The sequence below is a fragment of the Scyliorhinus canicula genome, chromosome 21 (assembly GCF_902713615.1).
Source record: "Scyliorhinus canicula chromosome 21, sScyCan1.1, whole genome shotgun sequence".
NCBI lineage: Eukaryota > Metazoa > Chordata > Chondrichthyes > Carcharhiniformes > Scyliorhinidae > Scyliorhinus > Scyliorhinus canicula.
Genome location: NC_052166.1, coordinates 3,506,695 through 3,527,336, shown reverse-complemented (window position 1 = coordinate 3,527,336; position 20,642 = coordinate 3,506,695). Strand labels below are relative to the sequence as shown.

General features: G+C 55.4%; 1 protein-coding gene across 1 annotated transcript in view; it reads right to left on the bottom strand.

Annotated features, from left to right (window-relative positions):
• The window catches only part of LOC119955781 (histone deacetylase 6-like), a 74,267-nt gene that overhangs the window by 23,192 nt on the left and 30,433 nt on the right, over positions 1-20,642 (bottom strand). The window contains exons 9-13 of the mRNA XM_038782339.1: positions 15,755-15,929; positions 13,729-13,797; positions 13,144-13,212; positions 5,536-5,625; positions 1,633-1,704 (exon numbers count right to left, since the gene is read on the bottom strand). Of these exons, the coding sequence (XP_038638267.1) occupies positions 1,633-1,704; positions 5,536-5,625; positions 13,144-13,212; positions 13,729-13,797; positions 15,755-15,929 (475 nt within the window). The remainder of the gene's footprint in view (positions 1-1,632; positions 1,705-5,535; positions 5,626-13,143; positions 13,213-13,728; positions 13,798-15,754; positions 15,930-20,642) is intronic.

The window sequence follows — 20,642 nt, the reverse complement described above, 5'->3', positions numbered from 1 at the left end:
CCCTGTACTTTCCTCCACTGAGCCTCCGCCTTTCTGATGGTCAGTCGATCGAACCTGGCCTGAAGGCTACGCCGCTCCCCCAGCAATCCCTCCTCCAGAGCCTCCGCATATCTCCTGTCCAGCCTCACCATCTCCCCCACCAATCTCTCCCTCTGCTCTCCACTCTCCCTATGGGTTCGGATGGAAATCCCCACATCGTCCCAGTTTGGGGCGTAAACATTGACCAGCACCACCCGCTCCCCCTGCAGCTTACCACTCACCATCACATACCTCCCGCCACTGTCAGCCACCACATTTGACGCCTCAAATGACACCCTCTTTCCCGCCAGGATCACCACCCCCCGATTCTTCTCATCCAGCCCTGAATGAAATACTTGCCCCACCCATCCCATCCTCAGTCGAACCTGGTCCGCCACCTTCAGGTGCGTCTCCTGGAGGATGGCCACATCCGCCTTCAGCCCCTTCAGGTGCGTAAACACCCGGGCCCATTTGACCGGCCCGTTCAGTCCCCTCACATTCCAGGTTATCAGCCGGATCAGAGGGCTCCCTGCCCCCCTCCCCCTGCCGAATAGCCATAACCCATCCCCTGCCCGCCACTGGCCAGCGCCCCCCACTCGGCCTGTTCCCCACGGCGGCAACTCCCCCCCCCCTCCTCAGCACCCCCTGCATACTCCAGCTCCTTCCTGGCCATTTCAGCAGCAACGCGGTACCCCCCCCCCCCCCCCCCCCCCCCCCAGGCTAGGACCCCTCCTAGCCGCGCCCCTCCCTCCATAGCACTCCCGTGAGCCAGCTAACGTCTGCTGACCCCGGCGACTCCCGCCACACCTCCGACCCCTCCCCAAATGGGGCTACTCCTCCTCCTCTGTGCCAATCAGCAGGTCCTCTCCCCCCCCCCCCCCCCCCGCTCTTGCGCGGGAAAATAACAACCAGCAAAGGCCCGCGCTTCTCAGCCCCGACCCCGCCCCCATCATCCCACAGCGTGGGAAACCAGACAAAAGCCCGCGCTTCTGCCCTGCCCAACCCCGCCTCCTCTAGGGCAGCTCCCATTGCCAGTCCCCACCACCAGCTCCCCGCACTCCCAGTTTACCTCCTTGCCCGGACCCGTCCACCAGACCCATAAAAAGACATAACGACATCGCCCCACCCACCCTAAAGCCAACACACATCCTGCATGAAACAGAGAACCCCCCCTCCCCTCCAAAAAAATAGACACAGTTACATTTACATACAAAACCCCCATCCCTGACCCCCAGTTTGAGTCCAATTTCTCGGTCTGCACAATGGCCCACGCCTCCTCCAGGGACTCAAAATAATGGTGACGGTCCTTGTAGGTGACCCACAGACGCGCCGGCTACAACATGCCAAACTTCACACTCTGTCTGTGGAGCATCGCCTTCGTCCGGTTGTACCCGGCCCTCCGCTTAGCCACCTCCGCACTCCAGTCCTGGTAGATCCGCACCACCGTGTTCTCCCACTTGCTGCTCCGCTCCTAGCATTTGTGCTAACCACCATGCTACCGTGCTGCCTCTTTTAGATGTACCCAGGGAGATGCAGTGAATCGCCGCATTTTGCCAATGATAGAAATGGTGCATTAAATCCGAAAGCAGTCGCTGGATTCATAAATGTACCTACCCTGTGAGTAGTGCTGCCACAGCGAATTTCTCCGCGACTCTGACTCGCGACTGTCAAAATCCAGGTCAGGAACTGTGAAGCAAACAGCAACAGGGCAGCAACACATTAATCAGGACAATCCCTTAGGTCATGGCCTTTTGAGCTCAATGATTTGCAGCACAAGTGATTAGCACTGTGGCATCACAGCGCCAGGGCCCCGGGTTCGATTCCCCGGCTTGGGTCACCGTCTGTGCGGAGTCTGCACGTTCTCCACGTGTCTGCGTGGGTTTCCTCCGGGTGCTCCGGTTTCCTCTCACAGTCCAAAGACGCGCAGGTTAGGTGGATTGGCCGTGATAAATTGCCCCTTCGTGTCCAAAAAAGATTAGAGGGGTGGTTGGGTTACTGGGATAGGGTGGGGGTGAGGGCTGAATGCATACCTGATGGGCCGAATGGCCTCCTTCTGCACTGTATGTTCTATGATTGAGCAGCCGTAGCCCAGCCACCCTACCCCCGACCCATGGGCAGAGGATTCCACAGATTCCTTACCCCCTGAGCGAAGCAATCCTTCTCCACCTCAATCCCGAGTGGATGACCCATCTCACCCGGAGACTGTACCACCCCCCCCCCCCCTCCCGGACTCCAAATACAAATCCGTCGCTGGACAAGTGTACCGTGCCTAGACTGTGAGGGTGGGGTGGGGCGCCCCCTCAAACCCACCAGAGCCTAAACCCGGAGGAGATCCGTGGCTGACACTTCCATTACCCGCGGTGACATCAGCAGGAAAACGGGTTCAAACTCCATCCGTGCGAAGTTTAAAGTGAGCGAATAAATCTACAGCATTAAACTAGTCTCGGTACAGAGGAGGCTGTTGCATCCTATCGGGCTGCATCCCAGCCTGGGTTTGGCAATTGCTCGGCCCAAGACCGCAAGAAACTTCAGAGAGTCGTGAACACCCCCCCAGCCCATCACATGAACCCGCCTCCCATCCATTGACTCCATCTACACCTCCCGCTGCCGGGGGAAAGCGGGAAGCAATATCAAAGACCCCTCCCACCCAGCTTACTCACTCTTCCAACTTCTTAATCGGGCAGGAGATATAAAAGTCTGAGAACACGCACGAACAGACTCAAAAACAGCTTCTTCCCCGCTGTTACCAGACTCCTAAATGATCCTCTTATGGACAAATCAGATCTTTTCACACATCTTCCCTACCAAGTACTGCAATCCTGTATGCTTCACCCAATACCAGTGTCTAATAGTAATAACCATAATCGCTTATTGTCACAAGTAGGCTTCAATGACGTTACTGTGAAAAGTCCCTATTTGCTACATTCTGGCGCCTGTTCGGGGAGGCTGGTACGGGAATTGAACCCGCACTGTTGGCACTGTTGTGCATTACGAGCCAGCTGTTTAGCCACTGTGCTAAACAAGCCCCTTTATAGAACACAGAACAGTACAGCACAGAACAGGCCCTTCGGCCCTCGATGTTGTGCCGAGCAATGATCACCCTACTCAAACCCACGTATCCACTCTATACCCGTAACCTAACAACCCCCCCCCCACCTTACTTTTTAGGACACTAAGGGCAATTTAGCATGGTCAATCCACCTAACCCGCACATCTTTGGACTGTGGGAGGAAACCGGAGCCCCCGGAGGAAACCCACGCAGACACGGGGAGGACGTGCAGACTCCGCACAGTTGAAATGTCATCCTGTTTCACGTGAGGAGCAGCAAAGTCTTGCTTCAAACGTTTAGGAGTTTGGTTAGGCCGCACTTGGAGCACTGTGAATAGTCTACCTCAGAATGGACTGTCATGTGAGAGTACCTTTGAAGAAATGGGTGTTCATAAATGGGTGTATATATATATATATATATATATATCTGCAGTGAGAGTACCTTTAAGAAATGGGTGTTTACTAATGCAGTGATGTCAGAGAGTGGGTGGAGCTGGGCTGTCTGTCAGCTTTTTACTTTAGTTTTCGGCTGTTTGCTGCAGGGTGTGTTTTAGTTTCGTTTTCAGTGTTGGAGCTGAAGCCAGACAGAGCAGGTGTACTGCTGATCTCTCTGCCATCAAAAGACTATCTCTTGATCATTGGGTGAATTCAGAATTATAAATGTTCTCAGCAGTGAATGTAAACCTAATGTGCTTCTGTTGAAAGCTCTTCTGGACGTTGTTTGGGAAGCTTAAAGGATTACTTAGTGTTGTATTCTTTGGGGGTTGTATTTGAATTAATGGTTGCCAAGATGTTCACTGTGTGTTTTAAAAAGATTAACTTGAGTTCATAGAATAAACATTGTTTTGCTTTAAAAACCTTTTCCATTTCTGCTGGACCGCACCTGTAGAGTGGGCCGTGTGCTCCCCATACCACAATCTATTCAAAGTTGTGGGTCAGGTGAACTCCATGATACACTTTGGGGTTCTCTAAACCCTGGCCCATAACAGGACAGTATTGCCACAGACAGAGTGCAGCGAAGGTTCACCAGACTTGTTCTGGGGATCGCGGGACTATCTTACGGAGAGGGAGATCGGGTCAAACTGAGCCTGAATTCTCCAGAGTGACAAAGAGCGAGGGGCGATCTAGTTGAAAACCCCAAAACACATAAAGGAATAGTGAGTCGGATGTTTCCCCCCCCGGCTGGGGAATCTTGCACTGGGGGCAGAATTTCAAAATAAGTGGGGGGGGGGGGGGGGGGCGAGATGAAGAGAAATTTCTTTCCCCAGAGGGTGGTGAATCTTTTGTCCTAGGTTAATCATAGAATTTTGGACACTAAGGACAATTTATCATGGCCAATCCACCCAACCTGCATATCTTTGGACTGTGGGAGGAAACCGGAGCACCCGGAGGAAACCCACGCACACACAGGGAGGACGTGCAGACTCCACACAGACAGTGACCCAGCCGGGAATCGAACCTGGGATCCTGGAGCTGTGAAGCAATTGTGCTATCCACAATGCTATCGTGCTGCCCTTAAGAACAAATTAATCTACACTCCATCATTCCACCATAATCCATGTACCTATCCAGTAGCCGCTTGAAGGTCCCTAATGTTTCCGACCCAACTACTTCCACAGAAAGTGTATTCCATAGAATGTGGGTGTGTGTGTGTGTGTGTGTGTGGGGTGTGGGGGTAAAAGGCGTTGAAGTGAGTGATCAGTTGCGATCGTACTGAACGGCGGGGCAGCATCGATGGGTTGAACGAGCAGCTCGTGTTCCAATGTTGCTGAAACGCCGCCAGCAAGCCAGCCAATTTGGGGGAAGTTTTTTTTCCTTAACGTCCAATTCAGGGGCAATTTAGCGTGGCCAATCCACCTAGCCTACACATCTTGTTGTGGGGGGGTGAGACCCACGCAGACACGGGGAGAATGTGCCAACTCCACACGGACAGTGACCCAGAGCCGGGATTCGAACCTGGGTCCTCAGTGGCATTAGTGCTTGGCCATTGTGCCAACATGCCGCCCTAATTTGAGGCAAGTTAGGGTTGGGCAGCAAATAATGGCCTCCCGCAGCGATGCCGACACCCCGATGACAGAATAATGTGGGGGGGGGGGGGGGGGGGGGGGGGGGGGGGCAGCGGCCCTATTAAAACTTGTCGCACAATGGCACCTCCACTGGTGGCAGGGTGTAATTACAGCGTCATGCGTTTATATACGCAAATTAACAATGGGACAATAATAATCGCTTATTGTCACGAGTAGGCTTCAATGAAGTTACTGTGAAAAGCCCCTAGTCGCCACATTCCGGCGCCTGTTCGGGGAGGCTGCTACGGGAATTGAACCCGCGCTGCTGGCATCGTTCTGCAATGCGAGCCGGGGGGGGGGGGGGGGCTTGAGTCACATGGAGGCCATACTGGGGGAAGGGCATTGGATTTTTTTATTTAAAAACAGTGTTCGATGATGGAGGCATTCGGTCATGTATACGTACGTGTGAAGGAAATTTGCTGCTGGGACCAGGCCGATGCTCTCCGGCTCTGCGACACCTGCGGGTCATCCTCCGGAAAGTTAATCATGGGAACTGGGAAAGACAAGGTGAATGATACGGTGAAATTGGGATCTCGGCTACACAAATAACATCCTTCTGCCCACCATCAGGTAACGAGTTTGGTTTCGCGGGTCCTCACACAACGGAAGGTGGACGTACTGGCGGACGGGATCAAAGGGCACGTCCCAGCCACCGCTCGCGATGGGCAGTGCTGGGCACGCATCCGGTACAACCAGCCAGTACCCGAACCGCACAGAGTCCAACACGACAGGCGTTCCCGTCTCTGGACAACAGTTTGCTGAACGGTCCCCAGTGTGCGAGGAAGCACACGGCTCACCAATTTGAGGCGGGCAGTCGGGGCTACACATTACTCCCTGCAGCTGCCTGCAATGGAAGCTACATATTGTTCGGAGACCGGATGAGAATCCAACTACCTGCAATTTTATAAAACTGCGAAGAACTTTAGCTGCAAAGCAGGAGTGAGGAATCTGACCGACAGGTATCGTCGATGTGAAAACAAACATTCATTAAAACTCAGAATTAAACAGATCAGCATCAAACACATATATTTACAATGAACAGATAAATATGTCTTAAACAAAATAAAATACTTTAAATTATTTCTTACACCTCACACTTAATACATTCCAATTAGGGAAAACAATAAATCTCATTCAGACTTTGCGGTGCTCCCTCAGCACTGACCCTCCGACAGTGCGGCTCCCTCAGCATTGACCCTCCGATATGCAGCGCTCCCTCAGCACTGACCTTCCGACAGTGCGGCGCTCCCTCAGCACTGACCCTCCGACAGTGCGGCGCTCCCTCAGCACTGACCCTCCGACAGTGCGGCGCTCCCTCAGCACTGACCCTCCGACAGTGCGGCGCTCCCTCAGCACTGACCCTCTGACAGTGCGGCGCTCCCTCAGCACTGACCCTCTGACAGTGCGGCGATCTCTCAGCACTGACATTCCCACAGTGCGGCGCTCCCTCAGCACTGACCCTCTGACAGTGCAGCGCTCCCTCAGCACTGACCCTCTGACAGTGCGGCGCTTCCTCAGTACTGACCTTACGACAGTGCGGAGCTCCCTCAGTCCTGAGCTTCATTAGCACATCTAAGCCCCCTGCCTTAAATAAATACATGAGCTGTTATCGGCTTGACCAAGTCATGTGATCAGGTGAGAGGGGTGGGATTAGGGTTGGAGGGAGGATATTTACAATGAGTTTTGCCAATAGAATTAATTCCAATCTCACGGTCCTGATGGTAACCTTTCGATGATAAAACCCTGACGCCTCTTCAGGTGATGTAGATGGGCTGAATCGTCGCAAATGGCTCTCCTCCATGCGACAGAAAAATAGGCACTTTTGGCTGAATTTAGCCCACAATACCGGACTTAAACATCTCCATACTCTCAAAGCTCGTATGATAAAGTGCCAGGAAGCAGCAGCTTCAGAGGCCGTAGGGGCACCAGGAATTGCAGTTAAGGTCAGGAGTGATGAGCAAGAGGGTCGGAGGACCCACGAGGCGAGGAGTCCCTGGCCTCCCTCAGAGAGAGAGGGAGACCGACGATCCGGAAAACATCCTCCTCCCCCCCCCCCCCCCCCCCCGCCAGGCGACGGATGGAAGATGTTCCTCACCAAGGAACTAAACACAATGAAAGGTGGCATCAAGGCCAAGGTAAAGGCGTCAGTCAAGGTAGCGGTGATAAAGAGGCGATCCGCCATGCAGACGGCACTCGGCAGCACGGGGAAGAAACTGGGGGCCCAGGGAGCTGGAAAAGGCGGAGCAGAGCGATCGAACCGTTAGCCTGGAGGCCGAGGTCAAGGAGGTGGGCGGCGGCCCAGGGGAGCCGGAAAGGGAAGGTTGGGGACCAGGAGAACAGGTCGAGGAGGCCGAACATTTGAATTGTGGGTCTGCCAGAGGGCAGAGATCCAACAAACCATGTGGCCCAAATGTTGGGCAACATGTTTGGGAGGGACAGCTTCCCCAAACCGCCAGGGTTCACAGGTCACTCTGAGGCGGGGGAGCAGCCGAGAGCGGTAATAGCCAAGCTGCACAAGTACCAGGGCTGAGAAAGAATCCCTCGCTGGTCTCGGCAGACGAAGCTTGCAACAGGGAGGGACATTAAATCAGAGTCCATCATGACATTGGGGTGGACCTGGCAAAGAGCAGAACCAAATGTAACCACCTCCTGTACAAGAGCAAGATCAGATTCGGGATGTTATTCCCGGCCAGGCTCTGGGTAACTTACCAGGGCAAAGAACATTATTTTACTACCCCCAGCAGAGTTTGTCCGTAAGAATGGTCTGGGCAGGCAGTGAGAGGCAGCGGTGAGGAAGAGACAGAGAAAAGAAAGGAGGAAATGGACAATTTTGTGGGCTCTTCATCACCTCGCTGCGGACAGGGGAACCAGCTGAGAGGAAGGCGGGGGCGAGGGCAGCAGGCGGCAGGAGAGGGTGAGGAGGGGGCAGTGAGGAGACGACAGTAGGGACACTAGCAGAGTGGGTGGAGGAGCGGGACAGATCTGGGCCAGCACACTGGCGAGAAAGCCGGGAGGTATGAGAGAGAGGGACGCCGCAGTGCATCTCTCACCTGGAACGTCAGGGGTCTTAACGGCCCAGTGAAAAGATCCAGAGTCTTCACGCACCTGAAAGCCGACAGTCTTCCTCCAAGAGACGCACCTGAGGGAGAAGGGCCGACTGCGGGTAAGGAAAGGCTGGGTGGGACAGACACGAGGGAGATAGGGCAGGATAGCAGGCAGCCACGAGGGAGATAGGGCAGGATAGCAGGCAGCCACGAGGGAGATAGGCCAGCTGAGGATAGCAGGCAGCCACGAGGGAGATAGGGCAGGATAGCAGGCAGCTACGAGGGAGATAGGGCAGGATAGCAGGCAGCTACGAGGGAGATAGGGCAGGATAGCAGGCAGCTACGAGGGAGATAGGGCAGGATAGCAGGCAGCCACGAGGGAGATAGGGCAGGATAGCAGGCAGCCACGAGGGAGATAGGGCAGGATAGCAGGCAGCCACGAGGGAGATAGGGCAGGATAGCAGACAGCCACGAGGGAGATAGGGCAGGATAGCAGGCAGCCACGAGGCTGATAGGGCAGGATAGCAGACAGCCACGAGGGAGATAGGGCAGGATAGCAGACAGCCACGAGGGAGATAGGGCAGGATAGCAGGCAGCCACGAGGGAGATAGGGCAGGATAGCAGGCAGCTATAAGGGAGATAGGGCAGGATAGCAGGCAGCCACGAGGGAGATAGGGCAGGATAGCAGGCAGCCACGAGGGAGATAGGGCAGGATAGCAGGCAGCTACGAGGGAGATAGGGCAGGATAGCAGGCAGCCACGAGGGAGATAGGGCAGGATAGCAGGCAGCCACGAGGGAGATAGGGCAGGATAGCAGGCAGCCACGAGGGAGATAGGGCAGGATAGCAGACAGCTACGAGGGAGATAGGGCAGCTGAGGATAGCAGGCAGCCACGAGGGAGATAGGGCAGCAGGATAGCAGGCAGCCACGAGGGAGATAGGGCAGGATAGCAGGCAGCCACGAGGGAGATAGGGCAGGATAGCAGGCAGCCACGAGGGAGATAGGGCAGGATAGCAGGCAGCCACGAGGGAGATAGGGCAGGATAGCAGGCAGCTACGAGGGAGATAGGGCAGCTGAGGAAAGCAGGCAGCCACGAGGGAGATAGGGCAGCTGAGGAAAGCAGGCAGCCACGAGGGAGATAGGGCAGGATAGCAGGCAGCCACGAGGGAGATAGGGCAGCTGAGGAAAGCAGGCAGCCACGAGGGAGATAGGGCAGGATAGCAGGCAGCCACGAGGGAGATAGGGCAGCTGAGGAAAGCAGGCAGGCACGAGGGAGATAGGGCAGGATAGCAGGCAGCTACGAGGGAGATAGGGCAGGATAGCAGGCAGCCATGAGGGAGATAGGGCAGGATAGCAGGCAGCCACGAGGGAGATAGGGCAGAAAAGCAGGCAGCCACGAGGGAGATAGGGCAGGATAGCAGGCAGCCACGAGGGAGATAGGGCAGGATAGCAGACAGCCACGAGGGAGATAGGGCAGGATAGCAGGCAGCCACGAGGGAGATAGGGCAGGAAGGCAGGCAGCCACGAGGGAGATAGGGCAGGATAGCAGACAGCCACGAAGGAGATAGGGCAGGATAGCAGGCAGCCACGAAGGAGATAGGGCAGGATAGCAGACAGCCACGAAGGAGATAGGGCAGCTGGGGATAGCAGACAGCTACGAGGGAGATCGGGCAGGATAGCAGGCAGCCACGAGGGAGATAGGGCAGGAAGGCAGGCAGCCACGAGGGAGATAGGGCAGGATAGCAGGCAGCCACGAGGGAGATAGGGCAGGATAGCAGGCAGCTACGAGGGAGATAGGGCAGGATAGCAGACAGCCACGAGGGAGATAGGGCAGGATAGCAGGCAGCCACGAGGGAGATAGGGCAGGATAGCAGGCAGCCACGAGGGAGATAGGGCAGGATAGCAGGCAGCTACGAGGGAGATAGGGCAGCTGAGGATAGCAGGCAGCCACGAGGGAGATAGGGCAGCTGAGGATAGCAGGCAGCCACGAGGGAGATAGGGCAGGATAGCAGGCAGCCACGAGGGAGATAGGGCAGGATAGCAGGCAGCCACGAGGGAGATAGGGCAGGATAGCAGGCAGCCACGAGGGAGATAGGGCAGCTGAGGATAGCAGGCAGTCACGAGGGAGATAGGGCAGCTGAGGAAACAGGCAGCCACGAGGGAGATAGGGCAGCTGAGGATAGCAGAGGCAGACTGGTACTTAACCAAAAAAGGTCAATGAAGCATTTAAGGCCTTCGACCGGGGACTGCACACCTCTGAACCCCCCGACAGGGACTCGGGAATTAAACGGCTCCTCGATGGACTGGACTTGCCAGTCGCGGGGAACGATAGACGGGGAGCTGAAAGCGCGAGCGGGACTGGGAGGGATCATGGTGAGCATCAACTCAATGCAGGCAGGGAAGGCGCTGAGACCTAACAGGCTCCTGGCGGACTTCATCATAACATTCGCAATGGCACTAGCCCCGCACCTACCAGAGATGTTTGCAGACTCGTTAGCTAGGGGCACCCTGCCTCCAATGCTAACACAGGCCACCATATTGCTTATACCCAAAAAGGACAAAGATCCAACGGAATGCGGATCTACAGACCCATTTCGCTGCTCAATGTGGACGTGAAAATACTCGCAGAAGTCCTGGGCAGGCGACTGGAGAACTGCGTACCAGAGGTGGTCGCCAAGGACCAGGCAGGCTTTGTCAAGGGTAGACAGCAAACTGCAAACATCAGGCACCTTACTGAATGTGATAATGACCCCATCCGGGAAGAGAACACCAGAGGTGATCGCCTACCTGGACGCAGAAAAGGCCTTTGACTGAGTCGAGTGGAAATACCTCACTGAGGGACTAGAGCGGTTTGGACTATGGGCTGGGCTCACCTCATGGGTGAGGCTCCTATACAATGCTTCCAAGACGAACGTACGGACCAACACCACTGGCTTTGACTACTTCCAGCTACACAGACGCAAGGCAGGGATGCCCGCCGCCCCACCTCCCATTCGCCCTGGCAACTGAACACTTGCGATCGCTTTGCGAGACGAGAGAGGCTGGAAGGGAATACGAAGAGGGGGGCATCATGAAGCTTCTGCAAGAGTTCGGGGTCTTCCTGGGCTACAAATTCAACCTGGGCAAAAGCAAAGTTTTCCCGAGAGGGGGAGGATCAGAACTGGAGGGTCAACTGTTTAAAATAGCCCCAAAATACCTGTGGATCGAGATTGCCCACGACTGTGCCCACGACTGTGGACACGGATCCACAAGTGGAATCCGATCAGCCTGATGGAGGAAGTTAAAAACGATCTGCAGAGGTGGGCTGCACGCGCCCGCTTTCCCTGGCAGGGAGGGTGAAGACCATCAAGATGAACGTATCTCCCAGGTTCTTTTTCCTGTTCAGATCCACAAGGATCTTCAGCCCCACGGCCCTTTTTCATTCAATAGCTAAGGTGATTATGGCGTTTGTGCATGCGTGAACAAGAACAAAGAACAAAGAAAAGTACAGCACAGGAACAGGCCCTTCGGCCCTCCAAGCCTGTGCCGACCATGCTGCCCGTCTAAACTAAAATCTTCGACACTTCCTGGGTCTGTAACCCTCTATTCCCATCCTATTCATGTATTTGTCAAGATGCCCCATAAACGTCACTATCATCCCTGCTTCCACCACCTCCTCCGGCAGCGAGTTCCAGGCACCCACTACCCTCTGTGTAAAAAAACTTGTCTCGTACATCACATCTCAACCTTGCCCCTCGCACCTTAAACCTATGCCCCCTAGTAATTGACCCCTCTACCCTGGGGAAAAGCCTCTGACTATCCACTCTGTCTATGCCCCTCATAATTTTGTAGACCTCTATCAGGTCGCCCCTCAACCTCCGTCGTTCCAGTGAGAACAAGCCGAGTTTATTCAACCGCTCCTCATAGCTAATGCCCTCCATAACACTACCCACTACCCTCTGTGTAAAAAAAAAACTTGCCTCGTACATCTCCTCTAAACCTTGCCCCTCGCACCTTGTGGGCGAGGGGAAGAATCCAAGAATCCCTAAAACTTTACTACAAAGGAGAAGAAATATGGGCGGCCTGCCCCCCCCCCCCCCCCCCCCCCCCCCCCAAAAACTTGCAATTCAACCCACTGGGCAGCTCCGAAGAGAATGAAGGGACGGGTAAAGGAGCCAAACACGGAATGGGTGAGGATTGAATAGTCCTCAGGTACAGGGATGACCCTCCGAGCCCGCGCCACGGCAGTGCTCCCATCCCCGCCAGCAGGCCCAGCGGTGGCAGCAGACCTGAAACCACATGAGATAACATTTCAGTCTGACCGATGTGTCCATCATGGCCCCCATCTGCGGCAACCAGAGGTTTGCATCCACCATGACGGGGAGATACTGACGGTTAGGGGTTTTCACACGGGGTGACAGACTAGAGGACTTGCCGACGGAGAGACTAGAGGAGCCGATGGAGAGACTAGACTTGCCAAACAGGAACGAACTCCGGAGAATGGAGCCTTTAAAAGTGGCAGACTTAGGTGGTTGGGGGACGCCAGAACTATTCATGGAGGGCCTTTGCTTCTCCAATCGCACGCCGGGGGAATCGGGAGGACATCACTCACTTGTAAATTACGGCTAACCATCCATTGTACAATAAAGGGCTTGGAAATGATCCTGAAACAGTGAGTGATGGGGTGGGGGGGGAGGAAATCAACACAAAGGAAATTGATACGTACACAGTAGTTGGCACAGTTACCCTTACTGCTTGTATAGTGTGTAACATGCAAATAACTTCAATAAAAACATTTGAAAAATAGATAAACCCCAACACTAACCTTTCCCCTGGACACAGAATAGTGCCATCCACTGGCCGTAGGTGTGTTTACACCGTGACTGGTTTACATAGGCAGCTCCCTTTGTAAGTGTTGACATGGGTGTACAGAACATGGTTATACTCAGCAACAGTCAGTCTGGGCTGGCCGTTCGTGAACACACTTACCCTGCTGCTGTAGCCACATTGATGTTCTCCGGCTTTGCGAAACCGGAACGCGGGGTTCTGGAGCGGGAGCTGTGGGCGCGAGGAAAAAAGGTGATTTGAAGTGGGCGGTAATGTCATTCAGGCCCCAGGCCAATCGCGTTTAACTGAACTGCAGTGAGCGCAAAACTGCCTCACCTCTGGTCACAGCTTCATTCAGCTCAGAACTGGGCTGACCTGCTTTCTGCAAGACACGCCTGACACCATAGCTCCACCCAGCAACGGCATCACCGTACCAAGCTACAATCCCACTAACTCCGCAGGGAATCATTCAGAAGCACGGCAATTCAAGCCTTTTATGGTGGTTTAAGTGCACCACCGGCTCCTAGTTGGATTTGCCTTTCAAACCAGGATTTTTAAAAACATGACTGCGGCAGTCAAACACACAAACGTTACGGCCTTTAACCCTTACCGCACCAAACACTGGTAACACGATACATCTGAAATCAACCCCATTCATCACAGCACGCTTGCTGAAGTTCCTTCTCTACATTCTGACAGGGCACGCTATACCCAGTCATACTCAGGCTGCCCAGTGATCGTACATACCCGTGGAGGAAGCTGGCTGCTGGGCCCATGTCCGCCCCTTGGACTTATTTTGAAGTTCCAGTTCTGGAGCTGTGGGGGGAAATGAGAGAAAAAAGGTACAAACCAGCAAAGGTCGCAGTCCCAAGAAGAAGAGCAGCACTCCGCCGCGGGTGTGCGTGCTGCAGACGGGCTTGCCTTACTGCGGCACCTCGGGGTCCAAAGCACTCCACAACTCTGCATCTTTCGCTTGACCTGAAGCGCCGTCACTGCAATCGTGCACAGAATGATCCCAAAACGACGGCAAGGCCCATGCGGCCTGCCTTTTTGGTGATTCTTGTTCCTATTTATTCTTTTAGGGGATGGGGGGGAGGGGCGTCGCTGGCTGCATGCTCAGCATTGACCGCCCAACCTTAATTGCCCCCTCAAGAAGGTGGTGGGTGAGCTGCCGCCTTGAACCCGCTGCAGTCCCCGAGTGGTGTAGGTACAGCCACGGTGCTGTTAGGGAGGGACTATGACCCAGCGACAAATTTGCAACTCGGGATGGTGTGTGAGGGGGGTGGGGGGTGGGGTGGGACGACTTGCAGGTTGTTCCCCGTGGCGTCTGCTGCCCTCGTTCTTCTAGGGGGTAGAGGTGGTGGGTTTGGGCGGCGCTGCCGAAGGAGCCTTGGCGAGTGGCTGCCGTGCATCGTGGAGACGGTACACACGGCTGCCGCTGTGCGTCGGTGGGTGGAGGGAGCAAACGCAAACACAGGCCTGAGGATGACGAGGAAGGCTCCCGCTCATCTCACATCGCCGGCAGAGGACTTCTTACACAACCATGTCGAGAGACCCACTGCATCCGTACAGTGCAGAGGGTGGCTGTTCGACCCATGGAGTACTGTGGCCATTGAAAATGACCGCCCACAAAGGATAATAGGAATTGTGGTCAAGTTGGAACACAGACAGTACACAGCCTCTGTGTATTGTGCAATGGAAAACCAGACCGGACTGAAACTTGAACCTGTTAAAGGTCAATCACCAATTTCCCCAGGACAATAGACTCAAGTTAAGGAATAGCAACAGTAGCAGACTCCCCGGCGTCTCCTTATTTGGAAAGGCATACGTACTTGGGACAATGGTAGCTAGGACCCGTCCAGCTATCGAAGTAACCACCCCTAATTGGCCAGAATCGATGAGGGTGATCGAGATCCTATCGATCCATTGGATCCTGAGTTGGGACCGCCCAGAAGGGCGCGAAAAGAAGGATAAGAGGCCCTGTGCCACTAGGGATCGGTCACCTTTGGGATCGGACTGTGCCCACACCAACCGCAGCACAACGACCAGCCAAGATCAAGACCCGCGATCGCTACCCGAGAGACGAGCCGCAGCCGAGGCGAACCTGACGACTTCCAGCCGACACATGTGGGGACTCAGATAAAGGCCTTATCTACCCGCACAGAGCCGGTCACCCAGAGGTTACGTAAAGGTCAACTTAGTTGATACGTGTAGTTTAATACGTAGCCGTGTGTTTCATTGCACAGAGAGATGTCTTGTGTTTAATAATCTGTCTTTTGAACTAACATACTGGTTGTGTGGTCATTTGCTCAATAGATGAAACATACTCACAGCTTGTGGTTTGTTAACAGAAGCAGCAACAGCTCCGAGGGGACTCCAGACTTGAGGAAGGAGATCCTCGTCGCGGGGAAGAGGGCAGAGAGGAGGGGGTTACCAAAAGACTTCAGCGAGATGGGAGACTGGAGAAACTGGGATTGTAATCCTAAAGTCACAGAAGGTTAAGGCGACATTTAACTGGTTGGATAGAGAGCACACAGATTGGGAGAACCTGTTCCTCGTGGGGAGGGGTTAGTTTGATACCAAGGGGGTGAGATTAAAGATAATCGGGCGAGGGACTGGGACGAGGTGGGGCAGGGAAAGCGGACGGTTATTCAAACAGTGAGCGGCTGCAATCTGAGCTCGATGCTCAACGAATGGTGGGAAAGACTGTCCAGACGATTATCAATAACAGATACGGAGGGGTGGACGGTATGGAGAGTGGGCTGGTACTCACCCAGAAGTCGAAGGCAGGACCAGTGCTTGTGATGGACTGAGACCACGTTGCTGATGGCCTCGGCTGCACTGGCAAGGAGCGGGTTTGCCGGCTGGAGATAGGGCGGGGTGTCGCCCAGTAAGGTTCGAGTGCACATGGCCATAGACTCGGAGATTGCAGTTAGATTGTAACCGCCCTGTGAGGCACAGAGAGAGAGAGAGAGTTTAGGTAAGAGTTACTACAAAGCAGCATCTCAGCTATTCCTGTAAATACTGACACACTCCCCGGGGACCCCCTGTAAATACTGACACACTCCCCGGGGACCCCCTGTAAATACTGACACACTCCCCGGGGACCCCCTGTAAATACTGACACACTCCCCCGGGAACCCCCTGTAAATACTGACACACTCCCCGGGACTCCCTGTAAATACTGACACACTCCCCGGGGACCCCCCTGTAAATACTGACACACTCCCCGGGGACCCCCTGTAAATACTGACACACTCCCTGGGACCCCCCTGTAAATACTGACACTCCCCCGGGAACCCCCTGTAAATACTGACACACTCCCCGGGACCCCCTGTAAATACTGACACATTCTCCGGGATCCCTGTAAATACTGACACACTCCCCAGGGACCCCCTGTAAATACTGACACACTCCCCGGGAACTCCCCTGTAAATACTGACACACTCCCCAGGGACCCCCTGTAAATACTGACACACTCCCCGGGGACCCCCTGTAAATACTGACACACTCCCCGGGGACCCCCCTGTAAATACTGACACACTCCCCGGGGACCCCCCTGTAAATACTGACACACTCCCCGGGGACCCCCCTGTAAATACTGACACACTCCCCGGGACCCCCCCTGTAAATACTGACAAACTCCCCGGGATCCCCCCTGTAAATACTGACACACTCCCCAGGAACCCGCCTGTAAATACTGACACACTCCCCCGGGGACCCCCTGTAAATACTGACACACTCCCTGGGGACCCCCTGTAAATACTGACACACTCCCTGGGGACCCCCTGCAAATACTGACACACTCCCCGGGGATCCCCTGTAAATACTGACACACCCCCCGGGACCCCCCTGTAAATACTGACACACTCTCCGGGATCCCTGTAAATACTGACACACTCCCCAGGGACCCCCTGTAAATACTGACACACTCCCCGGGAACTCCCCTGTAAATACTGACACACTCCCCAGGGACCCCCTGTAAATACTGACACACTCCCCGGGAACTCCCCTGTAAATACTGACACACTCCCCAGGGACCCCCTGTAAATACTGACACACTCCCCGGGGACCCCCTGTAAATACTGACACACTCCCCGGGGACCCCCCTGTAAATACTGACACACTCCCCGGGGACCCCCCTGTAAATACTGACACACTCCCCCAGGAACCCGCCTGTAAATACTGACACACTCCCCGGGGACCCCCCTGTAAATACTGACACACTCCCCGGGACCCCCCCTGTAAATACTGACAAACTCCCCGGGATCCCCCCTGTAAATACTGACACACTCCCCAGGAACCCGCCTGTAAATACTGACACACTCCCCCGGGGACCCCCTGTAAATACTGACACACTCCCTGGGGACCCCCTGTAAATACTGACACACTCCCTGGGGACCCCCTGCAAATACTGACACACTCCCCGGGGATCCCCTGTAAATACTGACACACCCCCCGGGACCCCCCTGTAAATACTGACACTCTCCCCAGGAACACGCTGTAAATACTGACACACTCCCCGGGGACCCCCTGTAAATACTGACACACTCCGCGGGACCCCCTGCAAATACTGACACACTCCGCGGGACCCCCTGCAAATACTGACACACTCCCCGGGGACCCCCTGCAAATACTGACACACTCCCCGGGGACTCCCTGTAAATACTGACACACTCCCTGGGGACCCCCTGTAAATACTGACACACTCCGCGGGACCCCCTGCAAATACTGACACACTCCCCGGGGACCCCCTGCAAATACTGACACACTCCCCGGGGACTCCCTGTAAATACTGACACACTCCCTGGGGACCCCCTGTAAATACTGACACACTCCCTGGGGACCCCCTGCAAACACTGACACACTCCCTGGGGACCACCTGTAAATACTGACACACTCCCTGGGAACCACCCCCCCCTCCCTGTAAATACTGACACACTCCCCAGGAACCCCCACCTCCCTGTAAACACTGACACACTCCCTGGGGACCCCCTGTAAATACTGACACACTCCCCGGGGACCCCCTGTAAATACTGACACACTCCCCGGGGACCCCCTGTAAATACTGACACACTCCCCGGGGACCCCCTGTAAATACTGACACACTCCCCCGGGAACCCCCTGTAAATACTGACACACTCCCCGGGACTCCCTGTAAATACTGACACACTCCCCGGGGACCCCCTGTAAATACTGACACACTCCCCGGGACCCCCTGTAAATACTGACACACTCTCCGGGATCCCTGTAAATACTGACACACTCCCCAGGGACCCCCTGTAAATACTGACACACTCCCCGGGAACTCCCCTGTAAATACTGACACACTCCCCAGGGACCCCCTGTAAATACTGACACACTCCCCGGGGACCCCCTGTAAATACTGACACACTCCCCGGGGACCCCCCTGTAAATACTGACACACTCCCCGGGGACCCCCCTGTAAATACTGACACACTCCCCGGGGACCCCCCTGTAAATACTGACACACTCCCCGGGACCCCCCCTGTAAATACTGACAAACTCCCCGGGATCCCCCCTGTAAATACTGACACACTCCCCAGGAACCCGCCTGTAAATACTGACACACTCCCCCGGGGACCCCCTGTAAATACTGACACACTCCCTGGGGACCCCCTGTAAATACTGACACACTCCCTGGGGACCCCCTGCAAATACTGACACACTCCCCGGGGATCCCCTGTAAATACTGACACACCCCCCGGGACCCCCCTGTAAATACTGACACTCTCCCCAGGAACACGCTGTAAATACTGACACACTCCCCGGGGACCCCCTGTAAATACTGACACACTCCGCAGGGACCCCCTGCAAATACTGACACACTCCCCGGGGACCCCCCCTGTAAATACTGACACTCTCCCCAGGAACACGCTGTAAATACTGACACACTCCCCGGGACCCCCTGTAAATACTGACACACTCCCCGGGGACCCCCTGTAAATACTGACACACTCCCCAGGGACCCCCTGTAAATACTGACACACTCCCCGGGACTCCCTGTAAATACTGACACACTCCCCGGGGACCCCCCTGTAAATACTGACACACTCCCCGGGGACCCCCTGTAAATACTGACACACTCCCTGGGACCCCCCTGTAAATACTGACACTCCCCCGGGAACCCCCTGTAAATACTGACACACTCCCCGGGACCCCCTGTAAATACTGACACATTCTCCGGGATCCCTGTAAATACTGACACACTCCCCAGGGACCCCCTGTAAATACTGACACACTCCCCGGGAACTCCCCTGTAAATACTGACACACTCCCCAGGGACCCCCTGTAAATACTGACACACTCCCCGGGGACCCCCTGTAAATACTGACACACTCCCCGGGGACCCCCCTGTAAATACTGACACACTCCCCGGGGACCCCCCTGTAAATACTGACACACTCCCCGGGGACCCCCCTGTAAATACTGACACACTCCCCGGGACCCCCCCTGTAAATACTGACAAACTCCCCGGGATCCCCCCTGTAAATACTGACACACTCCCCAGGAACCCGCCTGTAAATACTGACACACTCCCCGGGGGCCCCCCTGTAAATACTGACACACTCCCCAGGAACCCGCCTGTAAATACTGACACACTCCCCCGGGGACCCCCTGTAAATACTGACACACTCCCTGGGGACCCCCTGCAAATACTGACACACTCCCCGGGGATCCCCTGTAAATACTGACACACCCCCCGGGACCCCCCTGTAAATACTGACACACTCTCCGGGATCCCTGTAAATACTGACACACTCCCCAGGGACCCCCTGTAAATACTGACACACTCCCCGGGGACCCCCCTGTAAATACTGACACACTCCCCAGGGACCCCCTGTAAATACTGACACACTCCCCGGGAACTCCCCTGTAAATACTGACACACTCCCCAGGGACCCCCTGTAAATACTGACACACTCCCCGGGGACCCCCTGTAAATACTGACACACTCCCCGGGGACCCCCCTGTAAATACTGACACACTCCCCGGGGACCCCCCTGTAAATACTGACACACTCCCCGGGGACCCCCCTGTAAATACTGACACACTCCCGGGACCCCCCCTGTAAATACTGACAAACTCCCCGGGATCCCCCCTGTAAATACTGACACACTCCCCAGGAACCCGCCTGTAAATACTGACACACTCCCCCGGGGACCCCCTGTAAATACTGACACACTCCCTGGGGACCCCCTGTAAATACTGACACACTCCCTGGGGACCCCCTGCAAATACTGACACACTCCCCGGGGATCCCCTGTAAATACTGACACACACCCCGGGACCCCCCTGTAAATACTGACACTCTCCCCAGGAACACGCTGTAAATACTGACACACTCCCCGGGGACCCCCTGTAAATACTGACACACTCCGCAGGGACCCCCTGCAAATACTGACACACTCCCCGGGGACCCCCTGTAAATACTGACACACTCCCCAGGGACCCCCTGCAAATACTGACACACTCCCTGGGGACCCCCTGCAAACACTGACACACTCCCTGGGGACCACCTGTAAATACTGACACACTCCCTGGGAACCACCCCCCCCTCCCTGTAAATACTGACACACTCCCCAGGAACCCCCACCTCCCTGTAAACACTGACACACTCCCTGGGGACCCCCTGTAAA